At 57.0% G+C, this 20,830-nt stretch overlaps 1 protein-coding gene and 1 long non-coding RNA gene across 4 annotated transcripts; one reads left to right on the top strand and one right to left on the bottom strand.

Moving 5' to 3' along the window:
- Positions 1-200: 200 nt before the first annotated feature.
- On the bottom strand, positions 201-6,519 carry LOC116668308. The gene is made up of 3 exons (XR_004325441.1): positions 5,867-6,519; positions 2,792-2,876; positions 201-337 (listed from the first exon to the last, which is right to left on the bottom strand). It is a non-coding gene; the product is annotated as an uncharacterized LOC116668308 (long non-coding RNA).
- A 60-nt stretch (positions 6,520-6,579) lies between these two features.
- GATD3A (glutamine amidotransferase like class 1 domain containing 3A) lies at positions 6,580-16,827 on the top strand. Of its 3 annotated transcripts, none has more exons than XM_032495337.1 (7): positions 6,644-6,847; positions 7,082-7,134; positions 8,543-8,656; positions 9,586-9,705; positions 12,231-12,327; positions 14,795-14,951; positions 16,100-16,827. In XM_032495337.1, exons 1-7 carry the CDS (start codon positions 6,689-6,691, stop codon positions 16,531-16,533), a joined length of 1,134 nt encoding a protein of 377 aa, XP_032351228.1. In that variant the 5' UTR covers positions 6,644-6,688; the 3' UTR covers positions 16,534-16,827. The 3 variants fall into 3 exon arrangements, with proteins under 3 accessions (XP_032351175.1, XP_032351228.1, XP_032351291.1); XM_032495400.1 differs by having other exon boundaries at positions 6,645-6,847; positions 12,231-12,323; positions 16,100-16,310; XM_032495284.1 differs by lacking the exons at positions 14,795-14,951; positions 16,100-16,827 and adding an exon at positions 12,716-13,417 and having other exon boundaries at positions 6,580-6,847.
- Positions 16,828-20,830: the final 4,003 nt, after the last annotated feature.

Here is a 20,830-nt window from a genome sequence, read left to right as displayed (position 1 = left end):
CTGTTTTAGGTACGTCTGTCTAAAAATAGTTTCTCCAGATTTTGGTAATTTGAAATTTGGTTTTGCCAAGTTAAGTTAAATGAAGGAAATTTATACAATGTCTGGATCATTTCCAGGTAGGATCAGATACTGAAACACTAATTGCTAAAACAAGTCCAAGTTCACCTGCTTTTGTCGTCTTACTAGAGAAAAACTAAAGATGTTTGGGCTTCTCAGACACACACCCCACGCTGAGGATGAAGCTGCTGTGAGAAGATGTGCGTTCCTGGCAGTTACAGACGATGCTCGCCGGCTGGCCAGTCAGGAAGCGCGGGTCTGGCTGCCTCACGGTTGTCTCCTTCGTGGTTCCCGCAGGAGATAAAGGTTATTAAGGCTTAAAAATTGCAACATACGTAATTAAAGCTTCTAGAAATAACAAAGGAAACATTTCAGTATGCAAGGCAGGGAGCATGTGTGTGTTTTCAGTAAAAGGAGGTATGAGGTGTAGAAATACAGTTCATTAAGGGGAAAGAAGGTAATTTTGCCCTAAAGCTGGTTATTCCCCAAAGGGGGAGAAAATAAGGGACAAACTTAATACGGACATGGAAGGTTGTGGAGGGTTTGTGGGAAAGGAGCCCTGGGAGAGGAGCTTTGTGCTTGGTCAGGACTGGCTGTGGCTAGACTGAATTTAAATGAGTTTTGTTATTAAAAGCGAGCAGGTGCAAAACTGGAATTCGGTATTCTCTCTCTGTTAGGAGAACAAGGTTTCCTTGGACTATTGATTGGCTGCTGATGAGACTGTAAAGGTTTCTCTCCCTGTTAAGTAAGGTGGTGTAACTTTCTCTACTTGCCTTTGAAACCTTTTGTTGTCACTTGGTTAAACGAGTATCATTTCCCCATGATCTACGATCCTGTTCAGCCAGGTGTTTTAAAACCTTTTTGATATTTTTGACAAACTTCCCAAAGATCAAATTCCAACTGAAATTCATCTGACCTGTAGCTAACTGAGGTTTTCCAGTGACCCCCGGAACACCTCAAGAGATTTATTTTCTCTTTATGAGAGATGTTAAACTAATTAGATTGACTTGTGCATTCAGTTGCATGGGAAGCATTGTCAAATGAGTGGGGATAAACCTTCTTAGGTTGTATTATGTGGGTAAATGTCATTAATATAAATGTTCTAGAAACTACATGGAATTTCTAAAATTTGAATATGCTTTAGTATAGTATCAGTCATCATTCTAGTCATTATATTAAAATGTCTGTCACAGCAGCGACCGTACTCCTTTGTCAGTTGCATCAGATGTCAGGTATCTTTAAACGTGTCTCTGTAAGTCTCTTGTCACTTATAGACAGTTACCGTTTTACTCTGATGCTTTTGTAAAAATGCTGTATCTTCAAGAAGATTCATAGAAAGGACTTTGACAAGTATAGGTTTCTGGTAACTTTCATACCACTGAACTGGGTAAGAAATTAAATAATTCTAATGGAAACCCTGAGGGCTTCATCAAACTGTTAACAAAAGATCGAGCTCAAGGATTAGTTACACAGGACTGAGTGAACTGATGAATATGGCTATAGTTTTTATGGGGTTTTTTTTGTCTGAAATATTACTGGCTTTCAATCTGTGTTTTCCAACTATAAGGAAACCTTTCCCTTTAAGCTAATTATGACTTACAGCAACTTGGTAAATTATACCTTTGTAAGTGGAATTGAAACATTTTATCTTTTCTGTCTACCTGAACCCTCCAGAAATTGAAAACTCATAGGTTCCCAGCAGCCTTATCAGGTAAATAAAGAAGGCCACCTCCAGACAGGTGCAGGAATCTCCAGACACCTGGGGGACCTTGAGAAGAGAGCAATTCACCAGATCTACAGATATTGCAGGCAGAATCTGATGAAAAGCCCTTGGTATGGCTTTCCTGGCCTCGAGAGGCCTTTGAAAAGTTCAACCTGAGATTCCTTATGAAGAGTTCCAGGAAAGCCACTTTAAAAGAACCTATATGGTCAATTACACTTATATAATTAGGCCAAGGTTTTTGAAACCGCTTATTTCGCAAACTAATTAGTCTTAATTTGGCTATGTTTCATAGAAATGAGGATAATTTTAGAGACAGACTATACCTTAAAGAAGACTTTGGCAAAGATTTGCCAAGAAACTAACCTGACCTGGGACAAGACCTTGCCCATTGTCCCAAAGCAGGCTCCCAAGGAGCCCCTGTGGGATGTTACTTGGGAGACCGTCCTCTACAGCACATGTGACCTGGGGAATCCAGAGGGCCAAAGAGGTGAAGAACTTGAGCTTGTCAGCTATGTATAGACCTTAGGCTGTTCATTAACTGCTCTCTGTAAATTCGCCTCTAGCAGATTAATGTTTCCTCCTCATCCTCCTATTCTTCTGTGTCCAGGAGACTGGGCACCACTGAAGTCCCGGCAGGATCAAGCATCCTAGAGACCAGCTCCAGCCCCGGGGGTGGGGTAGGACTGAACGAGGTGCTCGTGGTGACTCGCTCCTCTGTATAGCTGCAGGGAATGAAGCCCTGGGTGCGCCACTCATGAGTCAGGTTAGTTCCCGCCCAGCCCAGGGAACCGCCAAGACCACTCCATCCAAGTAAGACAGGGAACAGGAACTAGAGAGGGAGTGTCACAGAACTCGGGATGTCCGGACGTGGGTTGGTGGCAGACCCCAACACTGACTTTGCACTCCCCGCTGTGACTACGCGCCCTTAATGAGCTTAAATTGCTTTCGAGGAAGAAACTATAAGGAGGAAAATGAGGAGGTGTCCAGGCTGACTAGCAGGCGGGTCCTCACCAGTCCAGCAGGGTTGTTTGCTTGTCGTCGGTGTGGTCTTGTCTCTTGTGAAAGTCTGTGTGGCACCTGAGTGTGCAGTCGTTCCCTGTGTGAACAGAACAGTGTCTCCCAGAGCCCTTCTGTCCCGACCTACTAAGCCAGAAGATAAATACACTCACAGTCCTGTATTTTCAGACACAAATAACTCACCTGTCAACAATCCCCATGGGCGTGAAGAGAACTGGGTGGACCCTGTTTTTTTTTTTTTCCCCTCTTCCCCCTGCTTCCTGCCAGTTGTCCCGCACTGAGCTTGGGATACAAAAACTGAATCGGCTCTCAAAAACCATTGCAGCAAGGGTGAAGAGGGACCTGGGTCTGTCATCCTAATCCTCGTAGTTGGGGAAAAATATACTCAGCCCTGCCAGCCAAAAACGTCTCCCAGCTCCCCCATTAATTGAAAGAGAACTAAATAATATGACCTTGACCTTCCTCTAGAGGCCTCCCTAGCATCCACTCCCAAAACAGAAATTCCCTGGTATTAATAAGACTTCTCCTTGCACACTATGCAATTCTCTTAATGCTGAGAACTTATATGCCTCCCTTCAGAGCTCGGACCCACCACTCTCCCGCAATCCAGGACAGCTCGCTGATGCCAGCCTTACGAGTTGCGACCACTCCAGGGGGGAGTCCAAAATGGGTCAGCCTGGGCACGGACCCCAACCAAACAGGCGAGCCTGCCAGGATGCTCCCGTCTTTCCCAGAGGGCCTGACAACATGCTGGCTACCGAGAGCCCCTCCAGCAGCAAGAATGGCTCAAGCATGCCAAAATAAAACCAGTGAAACAGGCCCCCAAGGAGGGCTGTGGCTTACCAGACCCTACGAGTTGGGCCCATTGTCTTCCTTGTGTCACTCGTGTGCCACTAACTCGTCTTTGGCCTCAGCCCTTTTCTCTCCAGAAAAACATGTGGGTGATAATACGCAACTGGGAGTTGTTTCTCTGGGGCCCAGAGAGCCAACTGCCCAAAGGAAATGTCACCAACAAAGCCCCTGTGGCCCCCAGGAAAGATGAGATGGAATCTAGGTGTTAAGGCCTAACCTCTGGTGCTTAGTCTAGTTTCACTTGCTGGCAGGGGGCCCTGTGCAGAGGCCTCACACCTAACACATCGGATCAGTTCCTAGTGCAAAACCTCTAGGTCTGACACCCTGACTTGGCGAGCCGTGTGCAGAGGGGCTGCTCACGACACCTCAATTCAAGATGGCAACAGCGTGCTGTGTGCAGAAATGCTGCACCTGGCTCTTCCCTCTGGACCGCGGTGAGCACGTGACTCCACCCGACTCGCAGACGCCGCCCCTCCCTCCAGACAAGGACCCTGTAAAGCAGCTCTGCTGACGGCCTTTCAGGGGAGCGTGTGTGCTCCAGAGTGGAAGCTCCGCCTTCTCCATCCTTTGATCAAAGAATAAACCTTCCCTTTGTTCCTGAAACCACTTGGTTTGGTTTTATTGGTGTTAGTGACACCAGGCAGGAGGACCCCTGTTGGGGCCTGACTCAAAAGGGTCGGTAACATGTCCACTCTGAGATAAGTATTCTTCCCCCAGGAAAGCAGACAAAAAGGAGGAGCGCCTCAGGACTGATGATCACAGGTGCAGGCTCGGCACTAGGACCAGCAGCACCGCGGGAAGGGCGTGCTGGCCACGAGACTACCCTTCAAAATCTAATGGCCTCTATGGGGGTACTGAGCAAAACACTAGCCTCCAGTTTAGACCAATTCAAGATGTTGGTGAACTCCTCAGATCCTAGAACAGCCCTGGATTACCTCCTCGCGGAGCAAGGCCATGTCTGTGTGGTTGCTAACAGCGCCTGCCACACAAGGACAGGTACCACAGGACCAGTGGAGCAAGATAACAGAAAACACACCAACAGGACAGCTGGTTACGCGGGATCGGTAATCCTGCCCAGGAGACGTGGAATTCTTTATACAAAGCATTTTCTCCCCAGTAAGTCTTGGTTACATGGCTATGCCCACTGACATTTCCTTTGGTCACAGCCACGTTGATTCTTCTGTTTGAGCCCCTTAATGTTTTAAATTTATTTATTTACTTATTTAAATTCAAACATAATTGATTTACAATATTGTTAGTTTCAGATGTACAGCAAAGTGATTCAGTTATACATATGTATTTCAGATTCTTGACTATTTTAGGTTATTAAAGTTCCCTGGGCTATAGAGTAAATCCTTTGTTGTCTATTTTAGATACAGTGGTATGTATCTGTTAATTCCATACTCCTAATTTATCCCTTGCCCCTCCCTCCTTTGGTAACCGTAAGTTTGTTTTCTGTGTCTGTCAGTCTGTTTCTGTTCTATAAGTATATTCATTTGTATTTTTTAGATTCCACATGTAAGTGGTATATTTGTTTTTCTCTGACTTTAGTCAGTGTGATTATCTCTAGGACCATCTGCGTTGCTGCAGATGGCATTATTTCACTTTTTTTAATGGCTAAGTTTCCATGTGTTGGCTATTGTAACTAGTGCTGCTATGAACAATTAGGGTGCATGTATCTTTTTGAATTAGAGTTTTTATCTTTTCCTGATGTATGCCCAGGAGCGGGACTGCTGGATCATATGGCAGGCCTATTTTTAGTTTTTTAAGGAGCCTCCATACTGGTTGCACCAGTTTGCATTCCCACCATCAGTGTAGGAGGGATCCCTGTTCTCCACACCCTCACCAGCATTTATTATTTGTAGACTTTGATGATGGCCATTCTGACAGGTATGAGGTGATAACTCATTGTAGTTTTGATTCGCATTTCTCTGACAATTAACGATGTTGAGCATCGTTCACATGCCTGTCTGGGCTTATAATTCCTAACTTTCTTGTCAAGTTTGTCTCAAAGGCTGTAGGCCACCAGTTTTCCTGTCATCACCCGGAACTGAAGCGATACCAACCCCTCCAACAGCTCAATGTAAACCTGTTTCACTCCTGAAGCCCTTGCTGGGCCTGCACCCCTTAGCAGCAAGAAGCAGCTGGAGCGGGTGGTCGCCCCTGATCCCTCAAGATTGAGGAATAAACCAAAGACAGCAGTGGACTGAAACATACCCTGTAATTTACAAGGCCCATGAGGTAGAAACAAGATGATACAGCCAACACCAAGCTCCGTTTGCAGACCAGGGAAACGGCAGATAGGAAACAACGTGCTGACAGCAGGCACACCGAGGGGCTAGAAGGAGGGCCAGTGAACTCTAGACCTCACAGGTGGAAAATCCAATGCATGTTACGTATGACCCATCCCCCCCAATTTGCACATGCGACCCATGAAGAGGCAGGAAGAGGGGGTCCCCGCGCTGCGTAAAGAGCTCTTGAAACCCACATTGCTTCCCACCAATCACATCCCAGCCCCCTCCCCTTCCTGCTCCATACTTCCCTGGCAAATACCCCAGCCCAAAGCCCATGGCGCCACGGATCTGAGCATCGCTCCGGCTTCCTTCCCGAGACCCCTGCGGTCAAGCCCGCTGTCTGCAGAAACCTGGCCTCCGTTGCACAGCGAGCTCCTTTACAAAAGGGCCAACGTCAGTGGAAATTCTAAGGCAAGCAGCTGCAGGGGGCGCCGGGAGTGAGGACCCCACGTGGGTCCCGACTGCGCACGGCCAGGAAAACGGGGCGGTGATGGGAACTGGACATCTGGGGGCCGGCCACTTGGTGTCACGGAGTCACGTTGAGGCCTGACGGCGACACCGGAGGCCGTATCTTAGCGAAGCGCTCCTCCTGGGAACGCCAACGGCGAGGAACGGGCAATGCCCCAGGCCACACGGACCCGAAGTCTGGCCTCCAGCACTCGCGAGGCTGAGCCCTAGCCACGGGCAACTGCGCAGGCGCGGGCCCGCCCACCGTGACCCTGTGACCCCGCTGTCCCAGTGCAGCATGGCGGCCCTCAGGTCTCTGCTGGCGTCCAGGCTGGCGGTGACCCCCTTGTTCGCGCTGCGCCCCGTCCTGCTGCCTCTGCCCTTGAGCGGACTGGCGGCCACCCCGCGCGCGGCCCTCCACGCCTCCGCGCCGCGCCCCGGGACCAGGGTCGCGCTGGTGAGCGGGCGGGGCATGGGGACGAGGGGGCGTGGGGGCGGGGCGGGCCGAGGTCGACCTTCCCACCCACCCCCGCCCGCGGCCGGTCCCTCCCCCATGAAGTCCGCCCCTTTCCCCGCAGGTCGGCCCCTCTGGCTCCCCCACGTCGCTCCCCCCACGTCGGCCCCTCCCCCCAGGTCCGCCCGCCCGGTGGGCCCCGTGACCCCCCCCCTGACCGCCGCTCCACTCCCGCAGGTGCTGTCCGGATGCGGCGTCTACGACGGGACTGAGCTCCACGAGGCCTCATCGTAAGCCCCTGGGCCGCTCGCCGTCGGGAGGGGCGGTCCTCTGAACCGTTGGCAGAAACCCGTCTCCTGATTAGAGAGGCGGAGATGACTGACGCGACACAGAGAGGCGGGAGCGGAAACGTGTGAATCACGCGTGTGAGATACAGGGAGACACAGAACGAGCTTTTAGTAGCACCGGTGATGCTGTCCCTCAGCGGAAACCACTTCACACCTCCGGCTGCTGTTTTTCCACCCCCGCTGTTGGAATCACACTGCCCTGCGTTTTGGAACCAGAGCTATTTTCTATCTTTGCGGCGCGGTTTTAAGGGCTGTGCAGCAGCCTCTCTGTAGACGAGTGTCAGTGATGTAACCTGTCAGCTGTTGCTCAGTAGTTTGTATTTTGATTTTTTATTTACTTAGAAGTTCCTGTGAGCAGGACGGTGGGGACTGTCAAGTTTGGAGTCTAAGTTGTGGGGGGAGAGTTAGGACACCCCCGTCCCAAGCCCAGGGCCTCTCTGGTACCCAGAGGAGCCAGAGGCTGGTAACTATGCATGGCTGCCCAGCCTTCTCATTGGGGATGGCCAGCACGTGCTGGTGTTGGCTAGACAAGACGCGAACTTTGGAGTGTGCTGGGCTGGTGGGGGCAGAGGGCCAGACGAGTTTCCTGATGGAGGCTGGGAGAGGGGGCACGAGACGAGGAGGCTGGAGTAGCCGCCAGCAGCTTAAAACCTGCCCAGCAGAGCAAGGAGTTGCCTGTGTGTCTGAGAGGTTCCTAGGAGCAGCGTCCAAGTCCAGGTGGTCCTAGCCCTGCCAGTGAAGGGCTGTGATCTTGGGGTCACACTCTTGTGCCTCCTCCTTGCCTGTAAGGGGGTAGTGACAGCACTCCCTGTCTGTAAGGGGGGGGTTGGGTTGCCTGCTGGCATTTGGACTTGGGCCTGGCACAGAGCAACCCTTGGTAAATGCTGCCTCTGGGGGCAGGGGCAGGGGCAGGTAGTCCACAGCCCTCAGGAATGCCTGTGTTTCCCCACTCCTTTGACGGGAGTGGAGACCAGGAACTGATCTCACCTTGGAGACCAAAAGCTCTCAAACCCTCAAGGCCATCGTCGATGGGCCTGTTGGGGGAAGAGTGCCCCAGAGTAGCCTAGGAACCCAAATACCCAGGCTGTGACACCAGCCGGGTCACCTGTCTCTGCGCCCTGGTTTGCAAAGGGAGCTTCAGGGCTCAGTGGTCTTCGTAGACAGTTCAGTGACATTACACTCAAACGGTCGTTAGTAAGCCAACCATAATTTTTTGCAAAGTAAACAGAGGTTAACTTAGGTAAGAGGTTTCTAGTTATCACTCAGCTAAAATCCTTTTTTTAAAAACCCATTGTAAGGTAAAGCTGGATTGGGCACACGTCAGAGACTTGTCTGATTTCTTCCCGGGCAGGATCCTGGTTCACCTGAGCCGTGGTGGGGCCGAGGTCCAGATCTTTGCTCCTGACATCTCTCAGATGCACGTGATTGACCACACAAAGGGGCAGCCTTCTGAGGGTGAGACCAGGTATGTGCCCCTACTCACCCTGGGATGTGCACGGCAGTGAGTTGAAACTCCCCGAGATCCTGCACACAATTACTTCATTTTAGCTGGGAGCCAAGTCCATGTTCTGGTGGACTTCAGAGCAGCAGTCCTCAGGCTGTTCTGTGATAAAGCTCTGAGCCTTGGAATGTTCCTCACCTTCCAGTGTTGCCAAAACAGTGAAGGAAAATTCCTACTGAGCGAGCCCCTCGTACCTTCATTTTGACCAGAGGCGTGTGTGTGCATCTGGTCACGAACCTCATTCACTTGTTTGGGCCCCAGGTGTCTTTGAGCAGCTCCTAGAAGCGTTTCTGTCCCTGAGGGTGTGCAGTCCTGGCCTTGTGTCCTCTAAGACCCACCTCTCCCCTCCTGCCCTGCCTGGACTGCAGGCTGTGGTTCCCAAGTGCCTTCCACATGGGGCAGGGGGGGAGAAGCAGCTCTGACTCCTGGGGGCTGTGTTTCCCCCGGCCAGACACTGGCCCGGGGCTGCACAGCCTGGGCTCATAGGGACTCCTTTCGTGGCCGAACCTGGGGCTGTTTCACTCATCCCTTGAGGTTGCTTCTTAACTGTCCCTGCTCTGTTCCATCATCTGCCAGTTCCTTGCATTGAGTGCCGTCTGCTCAGGTACGCGGAAGGGTTCCTGTCTTTTTGGTGGCCCTGACCGACCCAGGAGTCTGCATAATCTGGGGAGGTTCTTAAGTGCCAATCTGATCTGAGCACAGAGCCAGGTCCCTGTGGCTGTGGCACCTTTCCTAGAAAGTGACCCTGGCCTGTGAGTGCGCTTCTCCAGGCTGGGAAAACGCATCCTCCTGTCCCGTGGCGGGCTCCTCCCACCTGTATCCCGTCTGCCCCTCCATCTGTTGTCTGTCGGCGCACTGAACCTTTCTGGGGGCCTTTCTCTTCTCTTTTCCAGGAACGTTCTGACGGAGTCAGCAAGGATCGCCCGTGGCAAGATCACCGACCTGGCCAAGCTCCGTGCTGCTGACCACGACGCCGCCATCTTCCCCGGGGGCTTTGGAGCTGCCAAAAACTTGTGCGTGTTCCAGCTCGGGTCCCTCTGCTTTTCCCCTGGAGCGTTAGAGGGGGACGCGGTGGTGACGGGAGCCGCTGCTGGGGGGTCAGCCAGGCGGTGGTGGAGCTGCTCTGTGACCAGGAACCTATGGGAGGAGGCTTGGCCGCATTTCCTCGGCTTCTTCCTGAGCGCAGGTGGGGCCTGGCCGCTGTCGGGGACACGGGCGCCCTCTGAGCCAGGTGCCATGTGGAGTCTGATCACAGCAAAACCGCTCTCCCCACATGTGTGTGTGCTCCCCATGGTCACCAGCTCTCCTGTGGACCTTGTGGTGCGGAAAACTGCTTTTCCGGTGGGGCTGTTTGGATGACGGTCCTGACGGGAAAGGGAGTCCTTTCTCAGGCTGCTCTTTGGGTTTCTGCCATGATAAGCGGACCTTCTCCCGGAGGCTGTGAGGTGCTTTGGGCTCCAGGTCATTTTTCTGTTCTCTCGTTCCTCGCCCTCCTCCCGCTCTGGCCTCGCGGTCCCGGCACATCCCTCCCAAAGTGGTGCAGGGCTGCTGCTCTGGAGACAGAAGGGTTCACCCGCAGCTGTCACGGGGCGAGAAGATGTGAAGCAGCTGTGCCCCGCGGTTTTGGGGTTTTAAACATAGTGTAGTGTGCGTACCAACCCGGACTATGCACGTATAGACGGAAACAACAGACCCGCAAATCAGGTGTTCTCCTGTGTCACGGATGAGAACGTTGCTCTGTCCCAGGCCCGGGGCCTCTGGTGACACAGTGCCTGGCTGTGACCTCAGGCAGCCAGTGCACCCCGGAGTGAGGGCAGAGGTGGTTCTGTTGCCTGAAGTCCAGCTCTGCTCTTGGCCCTTCCGCCTCCTGGCACCTCGCAGGCTCCCTCTGCTTGCGGGCGTCACCAGAACACCTCCTTTCTCCAGGTTTCCACTCATTTTCCCACAGTCCTTCCTCCCTCTGGGACCACTGGCCCTCCTCATGTGCACCCCTCTCCCCATATCTAGCCTCTGGAGTGCTCTCTCCATGTCACTGTCCTCATCAGCCTCCTGGCAGGAGACAGTGGGTCATTCCCCGCGGCTGAACTTGTGCTTCCAACGCAACCAGGGTTTCTTTCTCTGAAGGATGAGCTGGATTCACAAACCTATCACCTCCCCTCGGCCCTTAGACCTTGTCTGGGGTGAGGGTAGTTTGAGGGTCTGCTGGGGGGTTGGCTGGGAGATGGCAGAGCTCCTCTGTGACCAGGAGCCCATGGGAGGGTAGTCTGGCGTGAGGGTAGTTTGAGGGTCGGCTGGGATGTGTCCCTGGCGTGGCTGACCTACCTCGGGTGACGGAGGAGTGCCGGCTCCAGGAGCCTTGGGTTGCGGTGGGCTGTGTTGGCGCGCGAGGAAGCAGGGCTTTGGATAGGTTTGCACATGTGTGAGCTCACACCCCTGGGGAAGCTGCAGCCTGTGGCCGCTGCTCCCATTCTGACCTTTCCAAAGAAATGCCGGCTCTGCATTGGTGGTCTCCTGAGTGGCAGGCAGCGGGCAGCAGGCAAGGTCAGTGTGACAGATGTCCACTGTGGAAACCCAGGTCCTCCTGTGGACCCTTCCCTGGTACCATTGGTGGCTTTTTATTTCTGAGAGGTTGAGCCGTACGGCTGTGTTAAAGATCCAGCCAAACGGTAGCCTCTGTTCTGCACTGCGTGTTTTCACATAGCTCTGCAGCTCGTCCATTAATCGTCTGACAGCTGCACACGTGGACCCCGCTGCGTGAGCCCCCCAGTGCTGATGGGGGCTCGTGGCCTCCAGTCCTCTTTCATCCTCATGGCTTTTTGGAGGTGAGAGTGACACACGTGTGTTTAAAGTGTAGAATCTGACCCACTTTGAGACTCATACACACCCTGAGAAGCCAGCCCCACGGCATGGTAGCGAGCACCCAGCATGCCCATGAGTTGTCCTGTCCTGGGCGCTCAACCACCAGGCACCCGGGGCAGAGGCATCGACCCCAAGAACAGGAAGCGGAGCTCTTGGCAAACAGGTGTGGTCTTTGACATTTGCTGAGTCTCAGCAATTTATCTTCCCAAGAGGTGGTACCGGTGCGAGTCTGCCAGCCAGAGGAAGACCACTGCAGATACCTCAGTGTCTTGCTGTCGGGAGAGAGAGGAGGGGTCCTGTGCACTCTGCATCTCTTCCCCTTGCTGCGAGGTGCAGTATCCATCGCTGGTGGCACATCTTGCTGCTCCGCGATTGATGGATCAACCCCCAAGGACCGTGTGGGCGTAGCTCAGGGCCTGAGCCCCCACCGACTTGTGGCAGCTTCCCCGTTCACCTCTGCTGCCCCCCCTCCTTTTTTTTTCTATGTTGCTTTATATTTTAAAAAACAAAAGGAAGATATATAATTATATAAAAGGCCACATACACGTACTTGCACACACGTGTTAATTATTCCTGTTGCTGAGAAGTTAAGGGAGCACAGGGCCCCTGGGGTGGGCTGGGGGCTCCCCACACAAGCGTGGGGCCCCGAGATCTCAGGAGGCCTCTTCTCTCGTGGCAGGAGCACGTTCGCCGTGGACGGGAAAGACTGCCGGGTGGACCGAGACGTGGAGCGCGTCCTGAAGGAGTTCCACCAGGCCGGGAAGCCCATCGGGTGGGTGCGTGCGCCGCACGGCCTGCAGGGCGGGCGGGGGCGGCGGCCGGGCACGCTGTGGGAGCTGCTGCTCTGAGCTGTGTGCTTTCGGAAACTCTCAGCCCCTTTCCTCGTTACAACCCAGGGGGTTTCATGCGCTGTCACAGGTGCCTTCCAGCCCTGAAAATCCTGCGGTTGTGTGGTTATAGTAATTTCTCCTGATGACCTAGTTGGGGGCGGGGGGCAGTTCTGTCAGCGTCCAGCAGAGTATCCGTCCCTGCCTGGCCCGCGCCTGGCTGCCGCCTTCCTGATGCGGCTCGGAGCGGCCCCTCAGCTGCTGCCCCGTCGGTGCTCTGCCACCGCTGCCGCGGGCATCGTCTCCTACACCCGTGGCTCTCGGTTGCTTTCCCCAGGGGCCACGGGCCGATCCTTCTCTGCCGCCCCAGGACTGGCTTCTGTGGCGGCCGCACGCTGGGCCACATCACAGGCCCAGCCACAGCCCACGCCTGGACCCCTGTCCTTGGCCTGGCGAGGTCGGCCGTAACCACACCCGGAGGCCCCGGAGACAAGTGATGGCGACTCCGCTGTCAGACCTGCTGGTCCGGTGGCCCTTCCCACCAGCGTCCAGCGGGGGCTCCTCGTCCCGCTCTGACTTGAGCGTCCCAGGGCGGTGCTGGAGCAAGTGGCTGCAGGCTTGGGGTCGTCCCTGGCTGGGGAGGCCTCTCAGCAGCACCGTGGTGAACAGGCCCTCCGCCAGGTGGCTCGCTGCCTTTTATCAGCCGACTGGAAAGGAACGAGGTTACCAGTCTGACTGGGGCACAGAGACTGGAGGGGATGGGCCCCACCAGGGGTCAGCGTCCTTCATGGACCCACTGTCACCACTGGGGGCCCTGCCCGGTCAGCCTGCAGGCGCACCTCCCGCTTCTCTCTCCATCCCCCTGGGTACGGAGGCGCTGGTGCCCAGGGAGGTAGGGAGGGAGGTCGCCTCCTGGGACGCCTCATGGGGGCAGCACTTGTTCATGCAGGCGAGCACCAGGGAGGGCCCCAGTGCCCGCCCTCTGTGGTGGATTCAGCAACATGACAGACAGGACAGATGCTGAGCAGACTGGCCCCCTCACTGCGGGCATCCTGCCCACTCGATTGCACAGATGGAGAGCAGCCCGCTCCCCTGGGTGGGGCGCAGGATGGGGACACTGCGCGTACCCGCCGCCCTGTGTCGTTAGGGCCCTGTTCAGCCCCTCCTGCAGCGCTTTGCTCGGCCTTCTCTTTCCAGCAGCAGTAGCATTATCCCGCCTCTGGCAGGCCCCCTTCCCAGGCCAGGTGCACTGAGCCGTCCCACCACTCCACCGCACAGACGGAGCGTGGGGTTCCATGGCTCTGCCACCTGCCTGGTGCGTCCCTCCCCCAGCGCGGGAGCGTTGGTGTTCACAGCCAGAGACGGCCGGGCAGCCTGAATGGCCAGACTGGAGGCTCATGGTATGGCCTTCATCTTTGGAGGTCGCCCACCCCCCGTTGGGCGCCTATGGAACCTCACGACCCAGCAGGCTCCCAAGGTGTCAGTTCCAGTGATGTCCCACCCATTTGGGTCTGAAGAGGTTTATCTCAGGTTCCTAAGCAGAGGTTGTTCAGGTGTCACGACGTGTAGCAAGTGTGTAAACACATTTGTATGATGTTTTATTCCAGTTCGTTACAGCAGTTTGGACATGGGGCCTTTGAAGGCAATACAGAGAACCAGAACCAGGAGGCAGGGGTGCAGCCCCCCTGGGGAGGGGGCCGTCCCTGACAGGTGCATGACGGGCCAGCCTGGCCTGGTGCTGCTGTGGCTAATGTCCCGTGTGTCCTCTTGGGGACAGGACACTGGTGGGCCCTCGGCTCCCGGAGGCCTTGGTTTTGGCTAAACCGATGGTCTCATGATCTTCCGGTCTGGAGACCCCCTGGTGAAGAGCAGGTCCTCGGAGGAACCCTGGGGACAGGCGTCCAGTGTGAACTTGCAGGGCTCAGGGCCCCGGGACAGCCTGCCTGTGGGGAGGGGAGAGCTCAGTGCTCTGCAGGGTCGAGCTCCCTGGGCTCTCGCGCCCCCGTCCAGTCCCTACAGCTGTGCTTCTCTGCTTCCACGTGACCAGTGACCCTCAAACTGGGGCCAAAGACAACTCGGCCATCTGTGGCCTCCTCTCTTAAGTCAGCCTCCCCGTTCTGGACACCACATCAGGTTCCTGGTGCGCATCCAGCAGCTGGGCTCAGCTAGCCTCCCTCCATGGCTGCCCCGCCGGCACCGGGTGCCCAGAGGCTCCCCCAGCTCCACCATCACCACTGCTGCGGGCATCCCGGGGTCGGGGGTCAGCCTCCAGCCCTCAGAGCTGTCCTCCGCCCCCATGGCACTAGGGTAGTGCCCCTTTTCCAGATCAGCCGTGTTGTCCGAGTGGCCTTGCCATGCCCCAGCCTGATGTCCACACGCACAAGCCTGAGCTGACACTCTTCTGTTCACCTTTCAGCTTGTGCTGCATCGCCCCTGTCCTCGCGGCCAAAGTGCTGAGCGGCGTCGAGGTCACCGTGGGCCACGAGCAGGAGGAAGGCGGCAGGTGGCCATACGCCGGGACTGCAGAGGCCATCAAAGCCCTGGGCGCCAAGCACTGTGTGAAGGAAGTGACCATATCCTTCCAGCATCCAGAGCGGCATGGGGGACCCCTGGCACCTCCGTGCTGCCCTGCAGGGGGTGCCCAGAGCGTGTGCGTGATGGGGCGTAGTACCCGAGGTGGTGACGCCTCCATCGTCTCATGCTGAGTTCCCAAGTCCCCGCAGTGACGCTGGCTGAGCTCAGCACACCCCAGGCCCAGAGTACGTTCAGTTGGGCAAGGAGACAGCCTTGGGCCTGAGGGGGATGACCCTGTGGTGTAGAGGCTGGGGGGCTGCCTGGAGGTGGAGGGAGAGGGAGTGCCCCTTGGCAGGGTGGAAGGAGTTTGGGGGATGGGGGGCTTCCTGTCTTTATTTGGGAGAAGTTCCCTGGGTGATGTGGATGGATTGCTGCGCCAGGCAGCCTCATCACCTCTGTCCCGTGAGTGGGTCTTCTGTGTTGGGAGGTGGTGGACTGAGGGTGCCAGGGTACTGGGGCAGCGATCTGTGGGCTTGGAGAGCCTCAGGCCACAGGCTAACCACCGTCCTGGTCCGCACCTGGACGCAGAGGGTCTCCATGTGGCGGAAGTCGGGACAGAGCAGCACACTGCCTGAGGAGGTCCTGGAGGCCAGCCTGTTACCCTCTGGGTGTCTGTCCCAAAGGGCATCTGTCCGAAGGGGGCTCGCTCTCCTAGGGTGTGTGTCTCCTTGCGGGCGGTTTCAGGTGTAAGTGTCCACCTCCCTTCAGTGTAGGGTGGCCAGCCCTGGGGGCTTTGGCATGAGTCCAGGGAGCGGGTCTGAGGGTGGAGGTGAGGCCGGGTGTGGGTGATGTGGGGCAGGAGCCTGATGGGGTCAAGGGTGGGTCCCAGGTCGAGCTGCCCATGGTGGTCGTGGCAGGCGCTCACACAGGCTAAGTGTGGCTTCTTGATCTGAAGGATGCGGGGCTGCCTCCACCTTCAGGGTTGTGGGCTCCTGGCAGTGCTGGCACCTGGCCCGGCTCTGTGGGGTGCTGGTCCCTGTGCCTGCTGCCGGGACACCTGTTACCAGCTCTCCTGGAGGTAGTGCAGGCGGTGCAGAAAGACCCTTCCTGGTGACGGCGGGGCGGGGGACACGTCTGTGGCGGTGGCTGGGGCTGCTTTCCGCCAGACCCTCTCGCTGCAGGATGGGTTTCCCTAACTCGTGTGCACGAAGCTCACGTGGACCGGAAGAACAAGGTGGTCACCACGCCGGCCTTCATGTGCGACACTGCGCTGCACCACGTCTACGACGGGACCGGGGCCATGGTGAGGGAGGTGCTGGAGCTCGCCCGGAAGTGAGGCCACCGCCGGGCCAGCTCGCCCCCGGCCGATGGCTCCCCTCTCAGCTTGGGAGGGGCAGGACTTTATTTCTCTGCTTAAATCTGTGTGTTTTCTTTCTAAAGAGGGAGCTGGCGCCACATGGGTCAGGGGCAGACAGCGTGAGGCCTTTCCTCCTGGTGGGGAGGGTGGCGGGCAGTGGCCACTGGATCAGAGGCAGCCTCAGAATTGAAATCAAGTCTGCTTTTCAGCAGGAACCTCAGGTAGAGAGAGGTGACCCTGCAGCCCTAATAATCAGGAAACCAAAGTACCACGATTATCGCTAGTTAAAGATGCTCTGATCTGGAGCAGATACGAGCTGATCAGGACAGTCGGGCTTTGTGGAGCAGGCGTGCCCTTTGGCTGGTGAGAATGAGCCCCTCCCCCAGATAGACTCGGGCAGCCCCGTTTCAGGCCTGAGACTGGCCGACTAGTAATATGCACGAAGCTTCTCATGTTAGGGGTGGGCACTCAGCCGTGTGTCGGCCTGCAGGTGGGGCAGTGCAGTTGGCCCCGGGCCCCGAGCTGGGCGGATGGGAGATGGTGCAGGAGGAGCAATAAAGTGTGGCAGCTCGTTGGCTGGCGCTTTCCTCAGTGTGTGGCTTCTGTTCCGGGAGAAAGCACGGTGGGGTGCTTCGTCCATCACAACGCAGCCCCCCAGTCTGTCCTCCGTGACCCGGGATGGTGCCCTGGAAGTGCAGTGCCCTGGACGCATGGTACGACTGTGTTTTTGTCTGGTTTTGATAAAGCTGCTCAGGCCAGCACTGCAGCCTGTTTAGTATGGCCTAGTTCACGCTGAGCCATGTGGCTGGGGCGCAGAGACACAGGTCCCCCATGCTGCACCCCTTCCCTCTGCCGTTATCAGGTGACGTGCTGGACACGCCTGCGGTGGGTTCCCGGAGTCTGAGGAGCGCGGGCAGAGCAGGGCCCGTGGGAGGGGCAGTAGAGCCTGGGTCCACAATCGCCGGTCCCCCCAGCTCCCCTGGTGTCGTGCATCAGCCGGCCTCCAACATTTCTGGTCCTTCCTCCATGGGGGCTCCGTTCTCGTAGCCTGTCTCCCACGGAGCTGGGTCCTCTGGGACAGGAGCCCCATGGCCCCACTGCAGGCACCGGCCACGCTGGCCATCATTGACCTCTCCTTTGCATGGCCCGTCGGAGGTCAGCGACTCCTTCCCGAGAAACGTGTTCGCTGAAACACTTTACAGATAAGCACACGTGTGTGCACGTAGAATGCAAAATCACGCACCTTGGTGAGATTTCGTGGTGTGAACTGCCGCTCGGATCCAGAGTAAACAGCGTCACCAGCCTCAGCCCCCCCCCCCCCCGGCTGTGGGAGGAAGCCAGGCTGTGGCGCACATCCCAGCTCCGAGCACAGGGGGCCTGGCCGCAAGATGTCGCGGCCCACGGGCACGGCCTCCGCCGGGCGGGGCAGGGCGGGGCAGCGTCTGCGGGCACGTCCGCTCGGCCTGTGTCCCTGGCCAGCAGGGCGCCGGGTCTGGCCCTGGGGTCTGTCGGGCTTTCTTTTTTCACTCTCGTCACCCTGGTGGGTGTGAATGGCGGTTCCGTGGTTTCCTCTGCCTCTCTCTGGTGTCCGCTGAGGGCCACCACCTCTCTGTATGTTCCCTGGCCCTTTGGGGACCCTCTGGTGAAATGCCGGTTGGAGTCTCAGGCCATTTACCTGTCAGTTGTCTGTCTTTCGTGACTGGAGTTTTGTGTGTCTGGGTTACAAGTCCTTTGTCACACGGACCGCACGTATTCACCCACCTTGTCTTTTCACTCAGCGGCATCTTGATGAGCAAACAGCCCTCATCTAACGTGGGCCTGCTTCCCACCCTCACGGTGGTGGTTGTCGTCTGGGGAGGAGAACCCTTCCTCCCCAGGTGTGAGGGCACTCTCCTCAGTTACCCTCGGTCACCTGTGTTCACAGCTGTTTTGCCTCTGTCAGCAGTTTGTCCAGGACTGACATCTGTGAGTCCCTCTGCTCTGTGTTTGGTTCTTCTCTTCTAGAAATGCCCGGGGACGTGGGGTGGAGCAGAGCCGGGTACGGCAGCCCTTGAGCCGTCACCGCGAGGCCGCCTGGGCCCCACTTGCCCGGGGTCGTCCCCTCGGCCTCGGCCAGGGCGTCGTAGGTGCCGTAGGACAGTGTGCCTGAGGAGCAGAGCCGCGCTCGGGCACGACAGGCCGGCTGGATTTCACCACTTCTCCTGCGGAAAGTCAGCCAAAGGGCAGGTGACCAGATGGCGAAGGGAGAACGCACCAGAAAGTCCCCAGAGAAACGCGTATGTGGTCACTTGGCGTCGCGTGTTCACAGTCGTCTGTCCTGGACTTTTCCGTGTGAAGTACCTGATTGTCCAGTCCAGGATGGCTCGCTGCGGTGGCTAAACACAGGGACAGCGAACACGCTGTCCTGTCGGCGCTGTATCTGCCCACTTCATCCTGGTGCCAGCCCTGGGCGTGGATCCATGACTGGGGATTGAGCCCCCAGGCCCTGTGCCCACGTTGGGTGGACAGTTCCAGAACTGGGCTGGCCTTGGCCCTGCATGCTACCTGCCAGGTTCTTCCTGCTGCACCTCTGTAGGCGGCGGGCGCAGTGTCAGAAGCCCTGTCCCTTCTTGTTGGGCCTGGAAGTGCTCCGGTGAGAAAGGAGTGGGTGGGCGCTGGCGGTGGGGGGGGGCGTGCTGTCTTTGGACAGCTGCCACTGCTGCCTTGGTTGGGGCAGGGGGAGGCAGTGCTCCCTGTGCTGTGTGCTGCAGCCCTGCCCAGGCCCAGGGCTGGTGCTGCTCTGGAGTTGAGCACAAAGCCCCACAGTCCTGTACTGAGTGGGGGCGGGGGTGGGCGCACTGCACATCTTTCTGACTGCAGAGTCTGTCAGCTGCACCAGCAGCTGAGTGGGGTGAGCGTGGGCAGCCCTGGGGGAGACCCGCCCAAACTGCAGGACCATGAGCAGTAGAAGGATAGTTGTTTTAAGCCACTAAGTTTTGGGGTGTTTGTTACACAGCAGGAGGTAACTGATACACAGACCCTGCCAGCTGGGCTAGAGGTCCATCCAGCAGGCTGCCCACACTTAACTCCCTGACATGAGGTCTGTGCCCTCCCCCCACATGGAGCCCGAGCCCCCAGCACAGGCTTGTGTCAGCGATGCTCTGAACCAGTGTTGGGGTGAGTGACTTCAACGCCCTGGGACTTGCCCACTAGTCTGACCAGGCCACAGAGGTTGGGGTCTGGAACGGTCTCCCAGACACCTGTACCTCCAGGCAGGTGGTCGAAGGGAGAGAAACCAGGTGGGTGGCTGGGTCACGGCCTGTCTGTTTTGGGGGTGCAGGAGAAGCCACTTTGGTGGCCTGTGGCATTGGTGAACACCACACCTGCCCAGGTGGGACTTGCCCTGTCCTGCCCCGGGTGGCTGGCACCCCGGCTGTGCCACATGCATGCCCCCTCCCTGGCAGGCTTGGGCTCTGAGGGTCAGGAGGAGGGCCCACAGGGCAGAGGGCCCCGAGCCGGGTTGCTGGTGACTGCACAGTGAGGTGGCCGTGGGGGCTCCCTGTGCGGGGGCTCACTGTGCTGGGGGTCACCTGCTGCGGCGTCAGACCAGGCTGCCTTCTCGTCTTTATCAGGCGTTTTTTTAACTTTTTTTTTTTAAGTTTCTTTCATTGTGGTAGAATATGCATAACATAGATTTGCCATTTTAACCATTTTTAAGTGCATTCACACTGTTGAGCAACCATCACCGCTGTCCATCTCCAGAACTTTTTCAAATCTTCCTAAACTGAAACTCTGTCCCGTTAAACACTGGCTCCCCAGCCCCGGCCAGCCCCTCTCCCCCGCCGTCCTGCCTTCAGTCTCTGCGTCTGACTCACCCGGGGACCTCAGGTGAGAGGACTCAGGCGGTGTTTGTCCTCTTAGAACTGGCTTACCTCACCAGCACGATGTCCCCAGAGCTCATCGTGTTTAGCAGGCGTCAGAATGTCCTCCTGAGGCTCACGCCCCCTCGCGAGGGGGAACGGCCTCCAGGTCGCTCATGCCTTTTGGCTTTGTGCCTCATGCTGCCTTAAACACCGGTGTGCAAGTGTCCGCGTTCAGCGCTTTGGGGTTTCTCCCCAGACCTGGAGTTGCTGGGTCACACAGCCATTCTGTTTCAGTTTTTGAGGAGCCACCATGCTGTTACCCACAGCGCCTGTGCTTTGCGTTCCCACCCGCCGCACACGCGAGCTCCAGTTTCCGCATGCGCTCGCCTGACGCAGTTTTAGGTAGCCGCCGTCCTGTTGTGCGCGAGCGTGCGAGGTGGCCGTGGGGCTCCCCCAGGAGCTGCTGTTGGCCTCAGGGGTCATTTCTCAGTGGTTTTGCTGTCCCTGCCTGTGCACTGCGCTGGACACCAAGTGACTGGGAGCCCCGGCTGTGACCCTGGGCGGACCTCGGGCTGCGTTGCTGTGGGGTCGCCTGGCCCCCAGGCTCCCCCAGGGGTGCATCCGGGCTGGGAGCCCCCACTGCCAAAGCCAGAGCTGTGCGGCCAGTGTGAAGGGGGTGGTGATAGGCTTCAGGCGACCACGTACGTGGTGAAAATCCGAAGCCATGGCCAGTCCAAGA

Source organism: Camelus ferus, chromosome 1, assembly GCF_009834535.1.
Source record: "Camelus ferus isolate YT-003-E chromosome 1, BCGSAC_Cfer_1.0, whole genome shotgun sequence".
In the NCBI taxonomy this organism is placed as follows: domain Eukaryota; kingdom Metazoa; phylum Chordata; class Mammalia; order Artiodactyla; family Camelidae; genus Camelus; species Camelus ferus.
The sequence above is the reverse complement of the archived record's forward strand: the minus strand, read 5'-3'. Positions and strand labels throughout refer to the sequence as shown.